The sequence below is a fragment of the Cervus canadensis genome, chromosome 20 (genome assembly GCF_019320065.1).
Source record: "Cervus canadensis isolate Bull #8, Minnesota chromosome 20, ASM1932006v1, whole genome shotgun sequence".
NCBI lineage: Eukaryota > Metazoa > Chordata > Mammalia > Artiodactyla > Cervidae > Cervus > Cervus canadensis.
The window spans coordinates 26,207,311-26,232,242 of NC_057405.1; the positions used below are offsets into that span (position 1 = coordinate 26,207,311).

Consider the following 24,932-nt stretch of genomic DNA (forward strand, 5'->3'; position numbering starts at 1 on the left):
TGCCACAACCAGAGAAAGCCCGCGTGCCACAACAAAGACCCAGTGCAGTCAAAAACTAAATAAATAAATTAATTAATTAAAAAGTCAAAACTCATGGAAACAGAATAAAATGGTGGTGGCCAGGGGCTGGAGAGAGGGGGAAACTCATCTTCCAGTTACAAGATGAGCAACTGCTACGGTCTAAAGTACAGCATGGTGACGATAGCTAACACTACTCTATCATGTACTTGAAAGCTGCTAAGGAAGTAGATCTTAAATGTTCTCACCACAAAAAGAAACAGTGATCAGCTGAGATGATGGAGGTGTTAACTAACCCCACTGTGGGCACCACTTTGTAACACGTGCATGTGTGTATTTGCTGCTCAGTCGTGTCCGACTCTGCGACGCCATAGACGGTAGCCCGCCAGGTTCCTCTGGAATTCTCCAGGCAAGAATACTGCAGTGGGTTGCTGTTCCTTTCTCCAATTTTGTAATTAAGTATATCAAATCATCAAGGTGTATATCTTAAACATACATAATGTCCATTATATCTTAATAAAGCTGGGTTGGGGGGAAAGACCAGTTGTAGGCCAAACATATAAGCTTGACATGTAGCAGGATCTCAATAGCTATTTATTACACGAATATGAAGCCCAGAGAGTCAGAAATTTGGAAAGAAGAATATGATATGTAAATGTTAGTGTTCATTTGTAAACTGGTATAAAACAACAGCTTTCTTTTCTCCGAATGAGAATTATGAGATCAATTTACAATATTTCCACATTATAAGTTATATTTTAGGGGGAAAACCCTTCATTTATAAAACATTCAAATTAATGATGAATTTTTAAATGTTTCTAGGAGAAACTATCCAATTAGCTGTGGCACACATTAAAAAAATCCTTCAAGATTTTAAGATAGCCCTGTCTAATAGAACTTCTTATGGTGACAGAAATGTTCTATATCTACACTGCCCAATTTGGTAAAGAGTAGCCCTATTAAGCCTTTGCAATATGGCTAGTATGACTGAGGAAATGAATTTTTAATTCAATTAATCTAAATTAAAATTTAATAACCACAAGTGTTGGTGGCTACCATAACGGACAACAAAAGTTGAAGGCAAGACCTTAATAAAGTACAAAACAGCTTTTTCTGATGTTCTAGATGAGAAATTATCTTTTGCTATTATCAGAGGTGACCTGTCAATCATGCAATCTCACACACTCTATTGGCTTCATTATACTTAAATGTTGGCAAAGCACATTATAAAAGTTCTCAGCAGAGCTCCACATTCTTCTAAAATGCCACTGCTTACGGATGAAAATATACTGGAAAGGAAATTTTTTAGCTGTTCAGATCATCTGCCCAGCCAATATATTGAGAGCAAATTCTTTAAGATATTTGAGTAAGGGAATTTCTGAAGGAATAATCAATGATATCTTGAATCTTATATAGAGAATGTATCATTAAATAAGTAATAATAGCTCAAACAGCTTTTTTAAATACCAGTTGAAGCACAAAAGCACAGAACAAAAATGTATTCGTTGTCAAATGTACAAAATCTTCTAGACTATAGGAAGGGTAAGGTCAATCAATAACATTTGAGTATCTTCTATGTGCAACTTCACAAAAAAATGTTTTCCTGTCAAATGTAAGAAACAACAAATTGGTTTAGAAAAAGCTGCATGAAACACATGTTCTAAGTTAGAGCAACTAAATATTCAAGCCAAAGCCCTTATTTGCTTCATAAGACTGCAAAATTGTATACTCTTTCAAAAAGGTAGAAGAGAAGCAAAACAGTTATAAAATATCCTGTCCTAAAGACTTAGTAAAGAAAAAAAAATAAAAGCAAAAAACCAATACTAGATCTCCCGAGGAAAGAAAATGTCAGTGGGTAAAGTGGTAACGTCTTAACAATTTATTAAAAAGGAGACTTCTATATACCACGTTCTTGGACTGGAAGAATTAATATTGTTAAAATGACCATACTACCCAAACCAACGTACCAGTTCAATGCAATCTCTGTCAGAACAACAACGGCATTCTGCACAGAACTAGGACAAATAATTTAATAGTTTGTATGGAAAAATAAAAGACCTCGAACAGCCAAAACAATCGAGAAAGAGAAACAGCTGGAGGAATACGCTTCCTGACTTCCGACTATACTATAAAGCTATAGTAATAAAAACTCAGTATGGTTCTGGTACAAAAACAGACTCATAGATCGGTGGGACAGAATAGAAAGCCCAAAAATAAACCCACACACTTATGGTTAATTACTCTATGATAAAAGAGAAAAGATAGTCTGCACAATGGAGAAAAGACAGATACTTCAATAAATAGTGCTGGGAAAACAGGACAGCTACATGTAAAAGAAAAAATTGGAACATTTTCTACTCCATACACAAAAATAAAAATATTTAAATGTAAATATTAAAATATTAATGTAAAATATTTAAATTTAAATATTTACATTTAATATTTATTTAATATAAAATTAAAATATAAATGATATATATATAATAAAATATCTATAAAATACAAAATATAAAAATAAAATATAAAATATATTTAATATTTACATTTAAATTACATTTAAATACTTAAATGTAAAAATTAAAATGTAAAATATTTAAATGTTAAATATTTAAATGTAAGACTGAAAAGCATAAAATTCCTAGAGGAAAGCAAAGGGAGAATGCTCTTTGACATAAATTGTAGCAATATTTTTTGAATCTATCTCCTAAAGTAAATAAAAGCAAAAATAAATAAACAGGATCTAATTAAACACAAAAGCTTTTTCACAGCAAAGGAAACCATCAACCAAACAAAAACAGTCCTGAATGGGAGAATATATTTGCAAATGATATGACTGACAAGGGGCTGATACCCAACATATATACATACCTCATACAAGTCACCATAAAAAAATAAAGAATCTGATTAAAAAATAGGCAGAAGAACTGAACAGACATTTTTCCAAAGAGCAAATGCAGATGGCTAACAAGCATATTAAAAGAAGTTCAACATCACTAATCATCAGGGAAACGCAAATCAAAACCACAATGAGATGTCACCTCACATCTGTCAGAATGGCTGTCATCAAAAAGAACACAAATAACCAATGTTGGAGAGGATGTGGAGAAAAGGAAACCCTTGTACACTGTTGGTGGGAACGTAAATTGACGCAGCTGCTGTGGAAAACAATATGGAAATTTATCAAAATACTAAAAATAACTTCAGATGACCATTGCATCTACTACTGTGGGAAAGAATCCCTTAAAAGAAATGGAGTAGCCCTCATAGTCAACAAGAGTCTGAAATGCAGTACTTGGGTGCAATCTCAAAAATGACAGAATGATCTCTGTTTCCAAGGCAAACCATTCAATATCACAGTAATCCAAGTCTATGCCCCAACCAGTAATGGTGAAGAAGCTGAAGTTAAATGGTTCTATGAAAACCTACAAGACCTTCTAGAACTAACACCCCCCAAAATGTCCTTTTCTTCATAGGGGACTGGAATGCAAAACTAGGAAGTCAAGAGATATCTGGAGTAACAGGCAAATTTGGTCTTGGAGTACAAAATGAAGCAGGGCAAAGGCTAACAGAGTTTTGCCAAGAGAAAGCACTGATCATAGCAAAACACCCTCTTCTAGCAACACATGAGAAGACTCTACACATGGACATCACCAGATGGTCAATACCGAAATCAGATTGATTATATTCTTTGCAGCCAAAGATGGAGAAGCTCTATACAGTCAGCAAAAACAAGACCAGGAGCTGACTGTGGTTCAGATCAAGAACTCCTTATTGCCAAATTCAGACTTAAACTGAAGAAAGTAGGGAAAACCACTAGACCATTCAGGGATGACCTAAATCAAATACCTTACAATTATATGGTAGAAGTGACAAATAGATTCAAGAGATGAGATCTGATAGAGTGCCTGAAGAACTATGCACGGAGGTTCATGACATTGTAAGGGAGGCAGTGCTCAAGACCATCCCCATGGAAAGAAATGCAAAAAGGCAAAACGGTTGTCTGAGGAAGTCTTACAAATAGCTGAGAAAAGAAGAGAAGCTAAAGGCAAAGGAGAAAAGGAAAGATATACCCATTTGAATGCAGAGTTCCAAAGAAGAGCAAGGAGATATAAGAAAGTCTTCCTCAGTGATAAGTGCAAAGAAATAGAGGGACACAATAGAATGGGAAAGACTAGAGATCTCTTCAAGAAAATTAGAGACACCAAGGGAATATTTCATGTAAAAATGGGCACAATAAAGAATAGAACAGTATGGACCTAACAGAAGCAGAAGATATTAAGATGAGGTGGCAAGAATACACAGAAGAACTACACAAAAAAGATCTTCATGACCCAGATAACCATGATGGTGTGATCACTCAACTAGAGCCACACATCCTGGAATGCAAAGTCAAGTGGGCCTTATGAAGTATCACTATGGACAAAGCTAGTGGAGGTGACTGAATTCCAGGTGAGTTATTTCAAATCCTAAAAGATGATACTGTTAAAGTGCTGCACTCAATATGCCAACAAATTTGGAAAACTCAGCATTGGCCATACAACTGGAAAAGGTCAGTTTTCATTCCAATCCCAAAGAAAGGCAATGCCAAAGAATGTTCAAACTACCACACAATTGCACTCATCTCACATGCTGGCAAAGTAATGCTCAAAATTCTCCAAGCCAGGCTTCAACAGTATGTGAACGGTGAACTTTCAGATGTTCAAATTGGATTTAGAAAAGGCAGAGGAACCAGAGATCGAATTGCCAACATCCACTGGATCATCAAAAAAGCAAGAGAGTTCCAGAGAAACATCTACTTCTGCTTTATTGACTATGCTGAAGCCATTGGGTGGATCACAACAAACTATGGAAAATTCTTAAACAGATGGGAATACCAGACCACCTTACCTGCCTCCTGAGAAATCTGCATGCAGGTCAAGAAGCAACAGTTAGAACTGGACATGGAACAACAGACTGGTTCCAAATTGGGAAAGGCAGTATATTGTCACTCTGCTTATTTAACTTACATGCAGAGTACATCATGCAAAATGCCAGGCTGGATGAAGCACAAGCTGGAATCAAGATTGTCGGGAGAAATATCAATAACCTCAGATATGCAGATGACACCACCCTTATGGCAGAAAGCAAAGAACTAAAGAACCTCTTGATGAAGGTGAAAGATGAGGAGAAGGGGACGACAGAGGATGAGATGGTTGGATGGCATCACTGACTCGATGGACACGAGTTTGAGCAGGCTCCAGGAGCTGGTGATGGACAGGGAGGCCTGGCAGGCTGTAGTCCGTGGGGTCGCAGAGTTGACTGAACTGAACTGAACTGGGAACTACTAAAATGACCTAGCAATCCCACTCCTGAGTACCTACCTGAAAAAAAAAATCTCTAATTGGAAAAGATACATGCATCCTAATGTTTATAGCAGCATTATTTACAACTGCCAAGAAACTGAAGCAACGTAAGTGGGAATCAACAGATGAATGGATAAAGAAAATATGGTATACACACAATGGAATAGTACTAAGTTATATAAAAAAAGAACAAAATTTTGCCATTTGCTGCAATATGGATGGACTTGGGAGGGCATTATGCTAAGTGAAATAAGTCAGACAGAGAAAGACAAGGTATTACTTACTTATGGGATCTAAGAAATACAACAAATTAGTGAAGATAACAAAAAAGAAGCTGACTTATAGATACAGAGAAAAAACTAATGGCTACCACCAGGAAGAGGGGAGGTGGGAGGGGCAATTATAGGGTCAGGGGGTAAAGAGGTACAAACAATTAGGTATCAAATAAGCTACAAGGATATATTATACAACATGAGGAATACAGCCAATATTTTATAAAGTTTTATAAAGCCAACATTTTATACAAATATAAATGCAGCATAACCTTTAAAAATTGTGAGTCACTGTTTTGTAATAGGGCTTCCTTGGTGGCTCAGATAGTAAAGAATCTGCCTGCTATGCAGCAGACTTGTGTTTGATCCCTGGGTCAGGAAGAGCCCCTGGAGAAGGGAATGGCAATCCGCTCCAACGTTTTTTTTAAAGCTTTATTTATTTACATTATTTTTTGGCCATGGTGGGTCTTCGTTGCTGCACGTGGGCTTTCTCTAGTTGCGTTGAGCTGGGCTTCTCATTGAGGTGGCTCCTCTTGTTGAGGAGGACAGGCTCTAGGCATGCGGGCTCCAGTAGTTGCTGCTCAGTAGTTGTGGCTCATGGGCTTAGTTGCTCCCTGGTATGTGGGATCTTCCCAGAGCAGGGATTGAACCATTGTTTCCCCATCTATTTGCCATGAAGGGATGGGACCAGATGCCATGATCTTCGTTTTTTGAACGTTGAGATTTAAGCCAGCTTTTTCACTCTCCTCTTTCACTTTTATCAAGAGGCTCTTCAGTTCTTCACTTTCTGCCATAAGGGTGGTGTCATCTGCATATCTAAGGTTATTGATATTTCTCCTGGCAATCTTGATTCCAGCTTGTGCTTCATCCAGCCCAGCGTTTCTCATGATGTACTCTGCATGTAAGTTAAACAAGCAGGGTGACAATATACAGTCTTGATGTACTCCTTTCTTAACTTGGAATCAGTCTGCTGTTCCATGTCCGGTTCTAATTGTTGCTTCTTGACCTGCATACAGATTTCTCAGGAGGCAGGTAAGGTGGTCTGGTATTCCCATTTCTTGAAGAATTTTCCACGTTTGTTGTGATCGACACAGTCAAAGGCATGTGAAATGAGTGCAATTGTGCAGTAGTTTGGACATTCCTTGGCACTGCCCTTCTTTGGGACTGGAATGAAAACTGACCTTTTCCAGTCCTGTGACCACCACTGAGTTTTCCAAATTTGCTGGCCTACTGAGTGCAGCACTTTAACAGCATCAAGCTTACAAGTAGTTCACAGCATCCCAGTGCCTAGAGGGTAAAGTCTAAGCTCCTCAGTGGGACATACAGGATTCTCCATGATCAGGCTTCTTCTGCCACTCTCTGCCTTTGCCTTTTACCTGCAGCAATGCCTGATTCCTGGCGAGTATCACTCTCTCTCCTCAGAATCTGCTTATACCACATCCTTGCCCGGGGATGCCCACACATCTCTCCCTTTCCCAAAGTGCCTAGTTAACTCCAACTTGTCTTTCAAGATTGCTCAGATGAAGCTTTTACCAGTAAGAAAGAAACAAGCAGCCTCTGACTGCTCTCACCTGAGATGGTCTGCTTCTAACAGTTGGGCCACAGCATGCTCGCAATGACTGTGATCCCTGGTCTGGGGAGATTCCATATGCTGAGGGGCAACTAAATACATGTGCCACAACTCCTGAGCCAGCGCTCTAGAGCCCATGCTCTGCAACAAGAGAAGCCACCGCAACGAGCAGCACATGCACCGCAATGAAGAGCAGTCCCTGCTTGCCACAACTAGAGAGGGCCCGCAGCCAGGAAGGCCCAATACGGTCACAAATAAATAAAATCTTAAAAAATGAAAAAAATAAGAACGTTAGAATGAGACAGATAGACAACACCTTGATCACCTCTGAGCACAGATGAAAACAAGAATGTATGAACCACACAAAAGAGCAAAACTCTCTCCTGGCTAACGTGACTGTGGCTTCTCTGCCAGTTATTGCCTCAGTCCCACCTTCTAGATAAAAATTGAGATCCTCAGCCACAGAACCGCTAATGCCTTCTCACAACACCAATTCTGGAGCAAAACAGCGATTCTTTAAACCCTCCTCACAGTCAAGTAACACAAATCTAAACTGTAACAAGCTGCCTTCAGCTCTCTCACTGAGATGCCCTTTCGTTCCTCATGGTGTGGTTTCTTCTTCATTGCCACAAAGCAAGAAATCCCATGCTCACTTTGGCAGGACATACGCTAAAAGTGGAACAATACAGAGAAGATTAGCATGGGCCCTATGCAAGGATGACATGCAAATTCATGTAATGCTCCATATTAAAAAGAAAGAAAGAAAGAAATCCCTTTGTTCAACTACAGGTAAGTTGCTGACAGTCCTTGGCAGGAGAGTATCATCCCCAGGCTGGCTGAAGACTCCGGCCTTCTCTGTACCAAAGATGGACTATGTAACCTGTAGACAGCAGTGTCGGCCTGAAATTCTGTCCATTCACATCTGTCTCCCTCTGGATATCACAGGTCCCACAGGAGCCGTGTCTTGTTCATTTCTTCTCTCTGATTATCAATTTCTTGGTCCTTAGTACCTTACAAAGAGGGGCTTCCTTACTGGCTCAGATGGTAAAGAATCTGCCTGCAAAGCAGGGGACCTGGGTTTGAGCCCTGGGTCAGGAAGATCCCCTAGAGAAGGGAATGGCTACCCACTCCAGTATTTCTGCCTGGAGAATCACACTGACATAGGAGCCTGGCGGGCCACAGTCCAGGGGTCAACTGACCGACTAAGCACACACACATCTGACAAAGAACCTAGGACATAGTAAGCTCTCAAAAAGTGTTTAAGGAATGAATGAAGTACAGCAGATGCCAAACATTTATTGGATCCATTTATTGGATTAAAAGCGGAGCTTCATGTAGCAAAGTATTTTATGACATTTTCAACTACAATGTCATCTGGTTTAAGAATGCAGTTTGAAGTTCTAGGAAACCTAATTCTCTTAATTCCTCTTGCTTCTGAATATTTCAATTTCTGAAGCATATGGAAAAACAGATTAACCTTAGGTTTGGATAATGGACAGATATAGGCACATTTGAAGCTCTCTTTAAAAAAAAAATCTAAATAAGTTTCATAAGTCAGTGAAGATAATGATAAAAATGAAATCTGAGAAGAAGCAAGTTATTAATAATGCTGAGAAAACATACCAAGTTTTTTTTTTTTTTAATGGAAGCATAACTGACTTACAATATTATTATTAGTTCCTGGTGTACAAAAGAATAATTCAAAATTCAATACAAAGCTATTACACAATGTTGACTTATGTTCCCTGTGCCGCACAGTAAGTACATCCGTGTTACTTATTTATTTTATACCTAGGAATTTATACTTCTTAATTCCCGTCAACTACCTTGCCTGGCCCCCCTCCCCCCACTTTTCCCTCTCTAACCACTAGTTGGGTCTCTGTATCCACGAGCCTGTTTCTGTTTAATATTTGTTCACTTGTTTCATTTTTCAGATTCCACATATAAATGAAAAGACACAGCATCTGTCTTTTTCAATCTGACTTATTTCACTAAAGCAAAATACCGTCCAGATCCATCCATGTTGCTGCAAATGGCAAAATTTCATTCTTTTTTATGACCAAGTAATATTCTACTGTATATATAAGATACATTACATTTTATGTGGCAAGATTCATTTACAATGCATTACTCTTTTAATCTGTTCCTCAGTGGGCAAAAAATGGGTATTCATTTAATTGATATCTCAAAGAACACAGAGATCTCAAAGTAACTTTATTACATTGGTGATACCTCCTAAATTTCTGCCAACCTTTGGCGAAGACCAAGGGGTGCCATATTTCTGACAATTCAGCAGCTTATAGCGACCTTTGTAGCAAATTATAAAACTTAAAAAGAAACGTGAATGAGTAAATGTTTAATTATTACCTGGTTTGCTATATATAAAAATTGAACCCTGTGATACAAAGGGTGGGCCCAGTGAGCTGAGACAAGTGCCCACCAGCCCCGCGATGCTGAGGATGGGCCCGGGGAGCCCAGACAAGCACACACAGGCCTGTGATGCAGAGAATGGGCCCAGGGAGCCCAGACAAGCGCACACAAGCCCCGCGATGCAGAGGATGGGCCCGGGGAGCCCAGACGAGCGCACACAAGCCCGTGACGCAGAGGATGGAGCCGGGGAGCCCAGACGAGCGCACACAAGCCCGTGACGCAGAAGATGGGCCCGGGGAGCCGAGACGAGCGCACATAAGCCCGTGACGCAGAGGATGGAGCCGGGGAGCCCAGACGAGCGCACACAAGCCCGTGACGCAGAGGATGGGCCCGGGGAGCCCAGACGAGCGCACACAAGCCCGTGACGCAGAGGATGGGCCCTGGGAGCCCAGACAAGCGCACACAAGCCCGTGATGCAAAGGCCGGACCCATGAAGCTGAGACAAGGGCACACGAGCCCTGCAACACAGCGGGGTGAGCTCCAGGGGCTGAGGAAAGCCCACATAAGTCTCCGCGACACAGAGGGCGCAGTCGGGGAGCCAGAAAAAGATCCACCTACCCAGCAAGCTTCGGCCAGCGGTGCAGGACGGGACAGGAGAACAGAAGCATAGCAATGATCCCCGGGACAAGTCAGGGGCTGGTGGCAGTGGAGACACGCTGAAAGGGCCACTTTGAAGCAGCTATGGAAATAGAGGTGTCTAACACTGCCAGGGCCAGAAGGACTCCCAAACACATACTGGACCCATAGAGACTGCCGCACACTGCACGGCCCTTCAGAGAGAGGAGATCCAGCTCCATCAACCAGAACATAGGCACAAGCTCCCCCAACCAGGAAAACATCACAGGACGCTAACCCGACCCCATCCAAGGGGCAGACTCCACAGCCAAGAAGAAGTACGACCTTCAGAACCTTTTTTTTTTTTCCTCATTTTTTCTTATAAATCACCCTGTGTATTCCCCCTATATAGTCTCAAGAATCTTCTCTGACCACAACGCTATGAGACTAGATATCAACTACAGGGAAAAATTGCAAATAACACAAACTCATGGAGATTAAACAGTACATTACTAAATAATGAAGATGTTACTGAAGAAATAAGAAGGGAAATCAAAAGATTCCTGAAACAAATGACAACAAAAACATGATGACCCAAAACCTATGGGATTCAGCAAAAGCCGTTCTAAGAGGGAAGTTTATAGCAATACAATCCTACCTCAAGAAACAAGAAAAGCATTGGATAGACAGCCTAACTCTACATCTAATACAGCTGGAGAAAGAAGAACAAAAAAGTCAGCAGAAGGAAATAAATCATAAAGATCAGAGCAGAAATAAATGAAAAAGAAACAAAGGAAACAATAGCAAAGGTGAATAAAACTAAAAGCTGGTTCTTAGAGAAGATAAAATTGACAACCACTAGCCAGACTCATCAAGAAATAAAGGGAGAAAAATCAAATCAACAAAATTAGAAGTGAAAAAGGAAAGGTTACAACAGATAACACAGAAATACAAAGGACAATAAGAGAATATTATAAGCAACTATAGGCTAATAAAATGGACAGCCTAGAGGAAATAGACAGATTCTTAGGAAAGTTCAACAGGAAGAAACAGAAATTATGAACAAGCCAAGTACAAACACTGAAATTGAAACTGTGATCAAAAATCTCCCAAAAAACAAAAGCCCGGGGCCAGATAGCTTCACAGAATTCTATCAAACATTTAGAGAAGAGCTAATGCTTATTTTTCTGAAACTCTTCCAAAAAATTGCAGAGGAAAGAACACTTCCAAAGTCATTCTATGAGGCCACAATCACCCTGATACCAAAACGAGGCAAAGACAACACAAAAAAGGAAAACTACAGGCCAGTATCACTGATGAACATAGATGCAAAAATCCTCAACAAAATTCTAGCAAACAGAATTCAACAACACATTAAAAAGCTCATACACCATGATCAAGTTGGGTTTATCCCAGGAATGCAAAGATTCTTCAATATACACAAATCAATCAATGTGATACACTATATTAACAAGTTGAAAGATAAAAACCATATGATCATATAAATAGATGCAGAAAAAGCCTTTGACAAAATTGAGCACCCATTTATGATAAAAGCACTTCACAAAATGGGCATAGAAGGAATCTACCTCAACACAGGAAAGGCCATATATGATTAAGCCCACAGCAAACATTGTTCTCAATGGTGAAAACTAAAAGCATTCCCTCTGAGATCAGGAACAAGACAAGGGTACCCACTCTCACCACTATTATTCAATATAGTTTTGGAAGTCCTAGCCATGGCAATTAGAGAAGAAAAAGAAATAAAAGGAATCCAGATTGGAAAAGGAGAACTAAAACTCTCACTGTTTGCAGATGACATGATACTACACACACAAAATCCAAAAGAAACCATCAGAAAATCACTAGAGCTAATCAGCAAATTCAGCAAAGTTGCAGGATACAAGATCAATACACAGAAATCACTTGCATCCCTATATACTACCAATGAAAAATCAGAAAGAGCAATTAAGGACTCAATCCCATTCACCACTGCAAAAAAAAGAATAAAATATCTAGGAATAAACCTACTTAAGGAGACAGAAGACATGTATACGGAAAATTACAGGACACTGATGAAAGAAATCAAAGATGACATAAATAGATGGAGAGATATTCCATGTTCCTGGGTAGGAAGAATCAACATTGTGAAAAATGACTATACTACTGAATGCAATCTATAGGTTCAATGTGATCCCTATCAAATTACCAATGGCATTTTTCATAGAACTAGAACAAAAAATTTCACAATTCATATGGAAACACAAAAGACCCCTGAATAGCCAAAGCAGTCTTGAGAAAGAAGAATGGAGCTGGAGGAATCAAGCTTCCTGACTTCAGATTATACTACAAAGCTACAGTCATCAAGACAGTATGGTATTGGCACAAAAGCAGAAATATAGACCCATGGAACAAAAGAGAGAACCCAGAGATAAACCCCACACACCTATGGGTACCTTATTTTTGACAAAGGAGGCAGAATATACAACGGGGCAAAGACAGACTCTTTAATAAGTGGTACTGGGAAAACTGGAGAGCTATATGCAAAAAAAGAAATTAGAACACTTCATAACACCATTCACAAAGATAAACTCAAAATGGATTAAGGACCTAAATGTCAGACCAGAAACTATAAAACTCTTAAGAGGAAAATATAGGCAGAACACTAGATGATGTAAATCAAAGCAAGATCTTCTATGACCCACCTCCTAGAGTAATGGAAATACAAACAAAAATAAACAACTGGAACCTAATTAAACTTAAAAGCTTTTGCACAGCAAAGGAAACTACAAACAAAGTGAAAAGACAGCCCTCAGAATGGGAGAAAATAATAGCAAAGGAAACAACTGACAAAGGATTAATTTCCAAAATATGCAAATAACTCATACAACTCAGTAACAGAAAAACAAACAATCCAATCAAAAAGTGGGAAAAAGACCTAAACAGATATTTCTCCAAAGAATACATACAGGTGGCTAACAAACATGAAAAGATGCTCAACGTCACTCATTATTAGAGAAATGAAAATCAAAACTACAATGAGATACCACCTCACACCAGTCAGAATGGCCATCATCAAAAAGTCTGTAATCAATGTAAATCAATGTCAATTGATTACAGTCACTATGGAAGATGGTATGGAGATTCCTTAAAAAGCTAGGAATAATACCACCATATGACCTAGCAGTCCCACTACTAGGCATATACCCTGAGGAAACCAAAATTGAAAAAGACATATATACCCCAATGTTCATTGCAGCACTATTTACAATAGCTAGTACATGGAAGTAACCCTAGACGTCCATTGATAGATGAATGGATAAAGAAACTGTGGTACATACATACAATGGAATACTGCTCAGCCATAAAAGGAACACATTAGAGTCGGTTCTAATGTGGATGAACCTAGAGCCTATTATACAGACAGAAGTAAGGTAGAAAGAGAAATATAAATATCATATACTGATGCATATATATGGAATCTAAAAAGATGGTACTGATGAATTTATTTTCAGGACAGCAATGGAGAAACAGACATAGAGAACAGACCCATGGACACAAGGGGAGGCGAGGAGGGGGAGGGTGGGATGTATGGAGATAGTAACAGGGAAACTTACATGACCACATGTAAAATAGAGAGCCAACGGGAATTTGCTGTATGACTCAGGAAACTCAAACAGGGGCTCTGTGACAACCCAGAAAGGTGGGATGGGGAGGGAGACGGGAGGGAGGTTTGGGCGGGAAGGGGCATGGTGTACCTAGGGCTGATTCTTGTTGATGTATGACAGAAAAGCCATTATCCCTCAATTAAAAAAATTTAAAAAAGAAGAAAATAGATGACCAACAAGGACCTACTGTATAGCACAGGGAACTGTATTCAATATCTTGTAGTAACCTACAATAAAATCTGAAAGAATATATATATATAAAACTGAATCATTCTGCTCTACACCTGGAACACAACACTGTAAATCAACTATAATAACAACAAGAACAACAAATCACTGCCTCTTATGATTGTAAAACAGAACAGAATAAAAGAACAATTGTACCAGCCAGGGGTGGGGTGGGGAATTGAAAATATCAATAATAATAACTTGATGGGGAATAAAAGTGTTATATGAAATATTTTATGTTCTTTAAACCAATAAACTGACAATGAAGCCATTAATAATGCTAAAGAAAAGACTGTGTATTTTAATTTTTCCTAATGTTTTCAGGGTTCTTTTATTCCCACTAAAAGACAAATATTTTATCTTCAGGGCTTGAGAATTTACTGTATTAAATTATGACAGATTTTATTTCTGATTTGCTATTGTGCTCAACTAAGTGAAGCAAATCTTACTTTAGTGTATATAAATTTTTTTCTAAAGGTCTATTCTAGAGAAGAAAATTATATAGCATAGCAAATGTGCTGGCCTTGTTAAATCACACTCATTTAAGACACATATAAAAACACACTAGTTTCCTAAGAACAAACATTTAGAATGTAGCTGTAAGATTCCTCTTATAGATAACACATCTTATTTTCTCCTAAGAAGAAAGACAGTCACTTGAAAATCATTACTCTAGAAGGTTTAAAATGAAAAGTAATTTTTCATAGATTTAAGCTAGAAAGAATTAAAATATCTTGGGGAAAGCAGTACTTTGTATGTTAATTTGACTAGAGTGTGCACAACAGAAATATTCATTAAAAAACTGGTATCTTAAACCTGAAAAAAAAACTTTCCGAAATTATTTTTTTAAATGTGCCAAAATTCATACCTGATTTTTTAGTGATGAAAGAATATACTCCTTTTCATAGGGGGAGATTGTCTTGTGAGTTTCTGGTGTATCACTAACTAAGCAGATCCATAAAATAAACCAAATGATTCCAACAATGCCTTAAAACAGAAAAATAATAGTTACAATGAAATCAGAATGTACCAAGGCAGCAAGTAAATTTATGTCTTGAAAAAAATTATGTAATTATAAACTTCAGCACAATATGTCTAGCATTGTCACCACACAAAAATTTTTTTTTGTTATAAGAACTTTTAGGATCTATTCTTTTGGCAACTTCCAAGTATGCACTACAATATCACTGGGCGATACATTACAAACCTAGTCTTATTTATTTTATAATGGGAATTTTGCACCTAAAGCGAACAACTTTTGACCACATGACTGCCTAACAGGGTCTACCAGACAAAACTTTAAAAAACTAAATGTCTACGATCTATTATTTCCATAGGTATCTGCTTTTGTGTACTTATTTGTTTTGATTGCAGACATATTTCCTGAATAAATGTTTTGGTGGCATCTACCCTATTAACAATGTGTATCATCCTGCTGTTGAGACTGAGGAATGAAAGGCCCTGGGGCTAAACAAACAAACAAAAAAGATTAAAATTACCAAGTGAGAGTATTCTAGTTTGCTTGAGAAGAAATATTTTCAAATTTTACATTTTTATAATAAATGACATAGCAATTTTTGTAGTTAAGTGTAGCATTTAAGTCCTGGATTCAACAGCACTTTCTATTGAACAAATACTCCAAAATTAACAGCCAGTCACAGCTTAGCCAGATCATTTTAACCACATAAACTTGAAAAACAGGTTATCAGTAAGTGTTTCAGCGCTTTGTGGTTTAGGAGATGGTTACTTCAGTGAGTTGGCATATACATATTTTAACCAATTATTAAACCTCTATTACATTTCAGACCTCTCACATCATAATTTAGGTTACATTTTGAATAAACTTACCAAAGAAATAGAAGACATAAGTCCAATTCATATAGTAGCAAATTACTCCAGAAAGAGGAAGAGAAACTACTGTCCCAAGTTGTGCTCCTAGAACAACAACAAAAGTTTGTAAACTTTGGAGAAAAATGAACGAATAGGGGTCAGGTCTACTGCCTAAGAGGATGGATAATAGATTATGAGGAAAAGAGCGATCAGCTCCCATAGGTGGGGCTTCCCTGGTGGTCTAGTGGTTAAGAATTCGCCCTGCAAATGAAGGGGTCACTGGTTTGATCCTTGGGCCTAGAAGATTCCACATGATGCAGAGCAACTAAGCCCCTGCGCCACAGTACTGAGCACACCAGCTGCAAGTACTGAAGACCGTGGGCCTAGCGCCTGTGCTCTGCAACAAGAGGAGCCACCGCAATGAAGCCTGCGCACTGCAACTCCAAAGTAGCCCCCACTCATAACTAGAGAAAGCCCGCCTGCAGCAGTGAAGACCCAGGGCAGCAAGAACTACGTGAATTAAAAAAGAAAATCTCATAGGAATTGAGTTTGTTGTTGTTTAGTCACTAAGCTGTGTCCGATGCTTTTGTGACCCCATGGACTGTAGCCCGCCAGGCTTCTCTGTCCATTGGATTTCCCAGGCAGGAATACTAGAGTGGGTTACCATTTCCTTCTCCAGAGGATCTTACTGACCCAGGGATGGAACGCCATTCCTGGCAGGCAGGTTCCTTACCACTGAGCCACCAGGGAAGCCAGAGGAGCTGAGTAAGTCACATGCAAATTTAAATAATCCCTTCTCTTAAGGGATCATTTACTAGAAAACTAATAATATATAAAATGGATACATTAATATATAGTTAATTAGTTATGATTGTATAGCTATTGCTGAATTAGAAGGCATCAATCAATGGAAGACCTATTATAATATGAGCTAGTAAATGCCACATTACTAGTAAATGTGTTAGAAAGCCAAGTGTTTGGGGGAAAGGCTCAAAGATGATCTCTAAACATAACCTACTGCAGCACATCTGATGGAAAATGAACAAAGCTTTAAGTAATCTAATTTGCTCCAAATACATTACACACATTTGTATCAGATAAATAAGTACTAAAACTCATTTTAACCACAAGACAGAAGACATCTTAGTAGGTACACTGTGAGCTAAAATAATCAGCCATTGTTTCTGGTCTCAAGTTTTAGTCTTATAGCGTAAGTAAATATAAACAAATAATTATTATATGTTAGAAAGTGTTGAGTGTCACAGAGCAATATGAAAGTTCAAAGGTAGGACAGATAACCTCTGACCTCTAGAGGTCAGGAAAAGATGTAAGAGGCAGTGGTGGGACTTTGAAAAGATGAGCAAGATCTGGTCCCATAAGAAAGAAGATATAGAGGCAGGTGTAACACGGTGAGTAAGGAATGAAAGTAGGAATGGGAACTTCAACTGGGTGAAGGAGAGGAAAAGAAAGGCTAGAGAAACAGGTAGAATAGTTGTTGAATATCTGCTCCCTGCCAGGCACTATATGCCAGGGACTAGGCTGGCTAAAAGGAAGTGGTAATGATCAGAAAGACTCTTGACCCCTCGTTTGAGCGCAGACTTTATTTAATAGGCAAAGGAGAACCACAGATAGTGCCTCTTCTTGAGCTTCTTATCAGATTTCTTACATCGATCTCCACACAGCTGTAAGAATCTTCTTAAAAGAAAAAAAAGAGGAATCTTCTTAAAATGTACATGAGATCATATCTCTCAGGTAAAATATTTCCCCATTGCATTTCAGAGAAGAAAAACCCTGTGACCTGTAGGCCTTGATGTAATCTGGCTCTTGTCTATTTCTCTAACCCCATCCTCTGCTGTTATCTCTTTCATTCAGGGTTCTAGACATCTACAGTGTTTCTCATTGTTCTGAAACTATGTTACTTCCTGCCTGACAGTCCTTGTACATGCTGTTCTGATTGGCTGGAATGCTTTCCTTTTTGCCCTTTGCATGACTGGTTCATCTCATTCTTCAGATTTTAGCTTAAAAGCCACTGCAAGAGAGGTCTTTCTCAACCACTGCATTTAAAAGCCGTCAGGGCAAAAAGTTTTCATTCAGTATGTGAGCTGGAGGAATTATAATTCACATATAAAGCTCATGCTATCTTACCTCTAGATCAAAGTGATAGCAAATAATGCATAGGGAAAAAAAAAAGGTGTCTGAAGGGAGGGATTGAAAGTCATGACATGCTTATGAGATGATCAAACCAGAAATCACAATTTAAGGACACAAGCATTCAATTCTCCAGCTCTTTTGGGATTTTGTTCTGTTAAAGCATTCTCTATACCAACATCTGAAAAGGCAACATGGTTTGAAATAAAGGATGGCAGATGAAGAAAACAACAGTAGTCAATTATGCCATATTGCTATATGCTAGTGAGCCAAGGAAAACCATTAATAACAAAGTTGTATCCTCAAAGCTATTTTTTCCCAAAGGAAACACCTGACATTGCATGATTCTGGTGTATACCTTTCCCCCAAGGTTGATGTGTAGATAACAAACTGTAGCAAAAATCTTTATAAAAATGGTTATCTCACCTGCATATGAAATACTCAGAAGCTTGCTTCTTTCAAGAGGGGGAGCCCACGAAGACCACATCGCATGCATGGCTGGAAATGTGACACCCTGAGAAGGGCAAAAGGCATTTCTGATGAAATACAAAGTCGTTTTGTTAATGTTTTAAATTCGGTTGAGTATTTTGTTGCAAGAGAAATTTCCGGATAAGACTCAAACCAGAATCAGGTTTCCTGGAGTGACATGCCTTTACAGTGTTGAGTGAAAATACCTCATACTGAAGTACTTTAAAAATCTGAACAAAGATTTGTGGATTCTGTCAACTGGTTTAAGGACTGATTACAAGGTAAGGGTTATAAAAAATAGAATGTATTGAGTGATGATATAAAGGGATTCCTCTCAATGTTAACTTTACTCATCTACTTTATTTAAGGCCTGAATGAAATGGAAATGTAACCAATACATAATTTAAACATACTGATCTAATACTGTGGGATACTAGAAGAAAATTCAAATTCACCCCAATCAACAGGAAAAATGGTCCTACCAAAAAACACTCAATTAGAGTTGTTTTTTTTTTTTAAGTTTTCTGGTCATAATCAGCCTGGTAAATGCCAATTAGTGGAGGGGAAAGATAGGAGCAGGGGATTAAGAGGTATTAATACAAACCACTAGGTATAAAATAAATAAGCTGTCAGAAAATTATATATCACAGGGAATATAATATTTTAAAATAGTTACAAATGGAGTATAATCCATAAAAATTTTGAATGACTATGTTGTACATCTGAGATTTACAGAATATTGTACATCCATTACAACTCGATTTAAAAAAAATACCAATTACTGATAATGGAGAAATAGAACAGCGAAAGCAGGGAGGTCTATAGAGACTTGGGAGAAGAGATGCTACAGCTAACAGGAAGGAATAGATTCTGGTAGATTCAAAGTGGTGGATTCACTGCTCTCCTTGGCCGTTCACTACCTGTTGTAGCCTTAGAAAGATTAGTTAACCTCTTAGAACTTCTGTGCCTTTTTCTGTAAAACAGGTATTTTACTTAGGTAAGGAGAAGAGGAACCTGGTATTAGGGGGCTAGTTTTATTTTGTAGTCAAGAAGAGTTTATTTGGTACACCTCTATTTTATAAGGATCATTCAGATGAGTGACCAAAGCTTAAATTTAAATAGCACTTGGCAACTTCCAAAGTTTTCTAGCCGTTATTGTATGACTGGATTTTATTACTGCAGTCAGTGTTTTTCCTACACAGATATAAAGCAATTCCTCTCAATGTTAACTTTACTCTTCTACTTATTTAAGGCCTGAATGAGACTAACACTTTTTCACTTCCTATCTCCTCAGTAAGAGGCAGCAGTGGGGAGCTACGAAGTGTCCCCTAGAAAATGTTTTCTCTGGTCTTTGAGTAAAGCTTCTAATTTTGGAGTGCTTCCACTGGAGATCTCATCGACCACAAACAAAAATCTACTCATGTTATTTTATGGTTTAATCAGGTTTTAGTTAAAAAATAAATCCCCATTATCTTTCAGTGTCATTTTTTTGGGCTCATGCTCATACCAAAGAATGATATCTTTAGGAAAATAAGAAAGTGAGAAGGGGTAAGAAGAAAAATAAGAGAGAAAAAAAGCGTACCTCTCCTAGCCCTTCTAGTGCCCTGAGGGCAACGAGGGCTCCGACTCCGAAATCTGCAGCGAGGGGAGTGAAGAGGGTGAAGACAGCAGTGCCAAGGATCCCGAATCCTAGCAGCAGCTTCCCCCCACTTTTGCTGGCAACATATCCTCCAGGAATTTGTGTGATGATGTAGCCATAGAAAAAAGACCCGAGAATCCATCCTTGAGTTTCTGCATCCCACTGGTACTTTTTACCCTATAAAGAATAGGGGGAGAAAAAAAGTCTTTTAAGGCTAAGTAACATTCCATCGTGTTTATGTATCACAGCTTTATCCATTCATCTGTCAATGGACATGGACGTTTCCTCCACGTCTGGCTGTTGTAAATAGTGCTACAATGGACACTGGGGTGCATATGTCTATTAGAATTGTGGTTTTCTCAGGGCATATGCCCATCAGTGGGATTGCTGGGTCATATGGTAGTTTTAGTCCTCTTTTTTTTTTTTAAGGAATACTCCACACTCTTCTCCATAACGGCTGCATCAGTTTACATTCCCACTAACAGTGCCTGAGGTTTCTACCTCGAGCCTGTTATAGACAGTGAAGTAAGTCAGAAAGAGAAAAACAAGTATCGTATATTAACATGTATATATGGAATCTAGAAAAATGGTACTGATGAAACTAGTAGACGATGGATTTCTGGACACAGCAGGGGAAAGTGAGGGTGGGAACGAATGGAGGAGGTAGCATTTACATATATACACACTCGTGTAAAATAAACAGTTAGTGGGAAGTCGCTACCGAACATAGGGAGCCCACCCTGGCGTTCTGTGATGACCTAGAGGGGGTGGGATGGGGGGAGCTGAGGGAGGCTATGGATATGTATATAGTTATGACTGATTTCCATTGCTGTACAGCAGAAACCAACAGAACATTGTAAAGAAAATTTCCACCAAATAAAAAATTAAAAAAAAACAACCCAGCCTTTTAACATCTTGATAAAATGGCTCCTTTCTCTTACTGGCATGTGAGTACGTATAAATGCAATTTTGAACCACTGTTCTTTTTCTTCCTGTTCTTTTGCTTCTTGGCTGTGAGGCCAGTGAGATCTTAGTTCCCCGACCAGGGACTGAGCCCAGGCCATACCAGTGAAAGCAGCAAGTCCTAACCACTGGACTACCAGGAAACTCCCCAGAACCACTGATGGAGGCTGAAGAACATGCGGACTTCCTCTTGGGTGGGTGAGTCAATGTGATACAGACATGCAGGTTCTAGGAGCGAATGGAAAATCATCGAAAGTCATAATGTGCAGGAATGCTTGCTATTTTATAAAACTAAACTACAGGATGAATTGTAGATGTTTTGTGACAAAGAAGCCTCCAAAAAGGCAGAGGGTTGATCCAGAAAGTTACTGATCAGGATACTTCAGAGGCTAAGCCAGGCTTTCGAGCTAGGACTGGCTTCAAGGCCAGCTCTGTTACTTACTGGGTTTGTAACCTGGGCAGATTAAATGGAAAAGGCACCTAAAATAAGGCCTGACACATACTAAGTAATCACTTAATGCTAGCTACTAGTATGCAAAAATATAGATAATGTCTCCCTTTTTCAGAGCAAGCACTTAAAAAAGGATAAAGAGCAGTACAACAGAGCAAGAATTTAAACCAAGCCAGAAACCTCATGTGAGTAGGAAATGTCTTTTAACTAGTAGCAGCACACAGTAACGTGAATATGAAGATTCTAAAATTTTATTTATTTATATTTTTGGTTGTGCTGGATCTTTGTTGCTGTGCATGGGCTTTCTCTAGTTGCATGGAGTAGGGGCTACCCTCTAGCTGTGGTGAAGGGGTTTCTCATTGCAGTGACTTCTATTATTGCAGAGCACAGGCTCGGGAGTTGTGGCTCACGGGCTTATTTGCTCCATGGCATGTAGAATCTTCCAGGACAAAGGATCGAACCTGTGTTCCCTGCATTGGCAGGCAGATTCCTATCCACTGTACCACCAGGGAAGTCCGAATATGAAGATCTGACAACTTGGTATCTGAATCTTTAGAACACGTAGCCATGTAACCTAACCCATGTATTAAGAACCATTCAGGATTTCTTTTTATTGTGCATACAGGGCAGAGAGCGGAGAAGGCAATGGCACCCCACTCCAGTACTCTTGCCTGGAAAATCCCATGGACGGAGGAGCCTGGTAGGCTGCAGTCCATGAGGTCGCTAAGAGTCGGACACAACTGAAGCAGCAGGGCAGCAGGGCAGATAGGTGGCTCAGATGCTAAAGAATCTGCCTGCAATGCAGGAGACCTCGGTTTGATCCCTGGGTCGGGAAGATACCCTGGAGAAGGGAATGGCTACCCACCCCAGCATTCTGGCCTGGAGAATTCCATGGACAGAGGAACCTGGTGGGCTAGAGTCCATGGGATTGCAAAGAGTCGGACACGATTAGTGACTAAAAACTCTTCAAGTAGTTGAATTATCAGAAGAACTTGTGGAAAGGAAAAATACAAAGCAAACCTATAATTCTTTTTGTTTACAGTACCATTCTGTAGCTTCTCTGTAAAATTCCAGGCCTTCATGAAGTATCTAGCAGTTACAGGTTGAGGTGGGGAAAGTGGGTGATATGTACCCTTAACATGAATTCAATAGCATTATCAAAGTCCAACGAAAAGATTTTTGATGTCATTATTTTTGTATGTGTGCTTGTTTGGGGGCAGAAACCCTCTTCCCTGTTTGAGAAGAGGGAAGTCTTCTCATCTGTAAATGGCAGAGAAGACTCACGTAACGTAGGAGCTGGCTCTTTGATGAGCACTGGAGATGGATAAAAATATGCTTGTAAAAGGACACCAGCCTTCCCCCCCTGTATTGTCTCCATGCAAAGTAAAACGTTTAATATGTGTAAAACTCAATTCTGAACAAGTGATGAACAAGCACTCATCAATTCCACTAGAATACGAGGGGGGCAAAATGATGTAAGTGGCTTAGGTGAGACAGGTTATAGATTTTTGAAAAGAAATGGATGAATTCTTATTTTTCATCCTTGTAGTTGAGATTCTTTAACTTTTCCTGCAACAGAGGGCTTCCCTGGTGGATCAGTGGTAAAGAATCAGCCAGACAACGATCCCTGGCCTGTGAAAATCCTCCATAACGTGGAACAACTAAGCCCAAGCACCACAACTATTGAGCCTGTACTCTAGAGTCTAGGGAACTGCAACTACTGAGCCCATGTGCCACAGCTACTGAAGCCCGCGCATCCTACAGCCCTTGCTCCGCAACAAGAGAAGTCACCGCAATGAGAAGCCTGCGCACCGCAACTAGAGAGGAGCCCCACTTGCTGCAAGCAGAGAAAAACCCACGCAGCAACAAAGACCCAGTGTAGCCAAAAATAAATAAAATTTAAAAAGTTCTCCTGCAACAGGAACCTTTTAAAGAGTACAGCTATTAAATATTGTTCCCATAAAAACTATTTAGCAACATCTAAACCAATCTAGCTTCTCAGTATGCCAGACAGGTTTTTCCAAATTCTCTTCAAGGATGGCATGTTTATGGAGGAAACTGAAAAGTCACTTTTCAAACAGATCAGGGTGCAGCAGCAGCAGCTAACCAGTGACTGGGAAAACACGAAAGAAAATGATTCAGGTTTACATGAAGAAAGAGTTTGTGTTTCTGTAGGACAAACAAATTCAATGTTTTTCAATATGTTTACCTGGAAGTATTTTACGATTAAGATCGTCTGCTTGAAAAAACAGCACTCACCGTTTGGTTGTGAAGAACTTTTATGGGAGCAGAATGCTCTGCACACTCGTAGGACGTTCTGTTATCTTTGGCAGTTGTGTTTGAATCCACCATGTCCACTAGTGCAACACTCAGATTCACCCGTAATGAATAGAGAACGAAGAAACCAAAAAAGGATAAAAATGCTAGGTTGTAACGAGCAGAGCAGCACACTGGAGCTGAAATAAAGACTTGGGGTAAAACTTCCATGAAAAGAATAACTTAGATCATATTGTCTAAATCATTAAAAAGGTCACTTCTTAGATGTACCCAAGTTAGTAAATTATGAATATTTTTCTGAGAATATTCTCAGATGAAGTATACCTAAAAGCATGTATCAAGGAGAATTTGTTCTGGTATCTGTAGCTTTGATAAACATTTAACATATGAGAGCCTGAACTCTAAGATGGTTTCTTAAAACATGGAGGCACTGGTTTTATTAACTTTGCTCAGAAAAATCTGCATTCTGGAGTCAAAACTGAACCCCCAATCCCTGTCAGCTGACAAGATAAGAGAAACACAGGTAAAGGGGTTTAATGGCATTGCTATTGCTGAAAAACTATCTCAAACATGGCCAGTAAGTCCTTCTTCAGCATACCGTGTATAATACTAACTATGGCTTAGTAGTCATCTCTCACCATAAACACATCTCAGCATAAAAAACTTTCTGCTAAGGACAGGGCATGAACCCCCTTTCCCCCTCTCCACCCGCCACACACCATGATCAATTTCTTACCTTGAAAACCATCCTCAGAGGCTGGGTTTGAATCAGAAGCCATGATTAATGCTTAAGCCTTTCCTGAACTATATGTATTTAAGAATCCAGAAGCAAACTCACAGACTCTATGACAGTTGCAGCCCCCGCGACAGTTGCTCGGCTGGTCTTGCTTAAAGGGCCCACGGTAAAAAGCGCAGTAAGAGAGTGTCCCCCCCAACACACACACAGAAGCAGAGGCAGAGTGGGTGGGAGAAACCTGTTAAAGGAAGATCATATGACAGGAGGAGTTTGACCTATTTTTTTCCCTCTAATTATAGGTGTATGCACCTGATGTCTCTGCTTTTCTTCTTTTACT

General features: G+C 39.2%; 1 protein-coding gene and 1 non-coding gene across 7 annotated transcripts in view; one reads left to right on the forward strand and one right to left on the reverse strand.

Annotated features, from left to right (window-relative positions):
- Positions 1-24,932, reverse strand: part of SLC17A5 (solute carrier family 17 member 5) — a 72,525-nt gene that overhangs the window by 34,682 nt on the left and 12,911 nt on the right. For 5 of the 6 annotated variants that reach the window (XM_043439169.1, XM_043439170.1, XM_043439166.1 and 2 more), the window contains 5 exons: positions 23,842-24,038; positions 20,112-20,345; positions 18,488-18,575; positions 15,932-16,018; positions 14,952-15,070 (listed from right to left, as the gene is read on the reverse strand). In XM_043439169.1, the coding sequence (XP_043295104.1) occupies positions 14,952-15,070; positions 15,932-16,018; positions 18,488-18,575; positions 20,112-20,345; positions 23,842-24,038 (725 nt within the window). Of the gene's footprint in view, positions 1-14,951; positions 15,071-15,931; positions 16,019-18,487; positions 18,576-20,111; positions 20,346-23,841; positions 24,039-24,595; positions 24,810-24,932 lie in introns of those variants that run through there. The other variant, XM_043439167.1, reaches the window with a different exon arrangement.
- LOC122422980 lies at positions 7,850-7,954 on the forward strand. Its single transcript, XR_006264062.1, has one exon. It is a non-coding gene; the product is annotated as a U6 spliceosomal RNA (small nuclear RNA).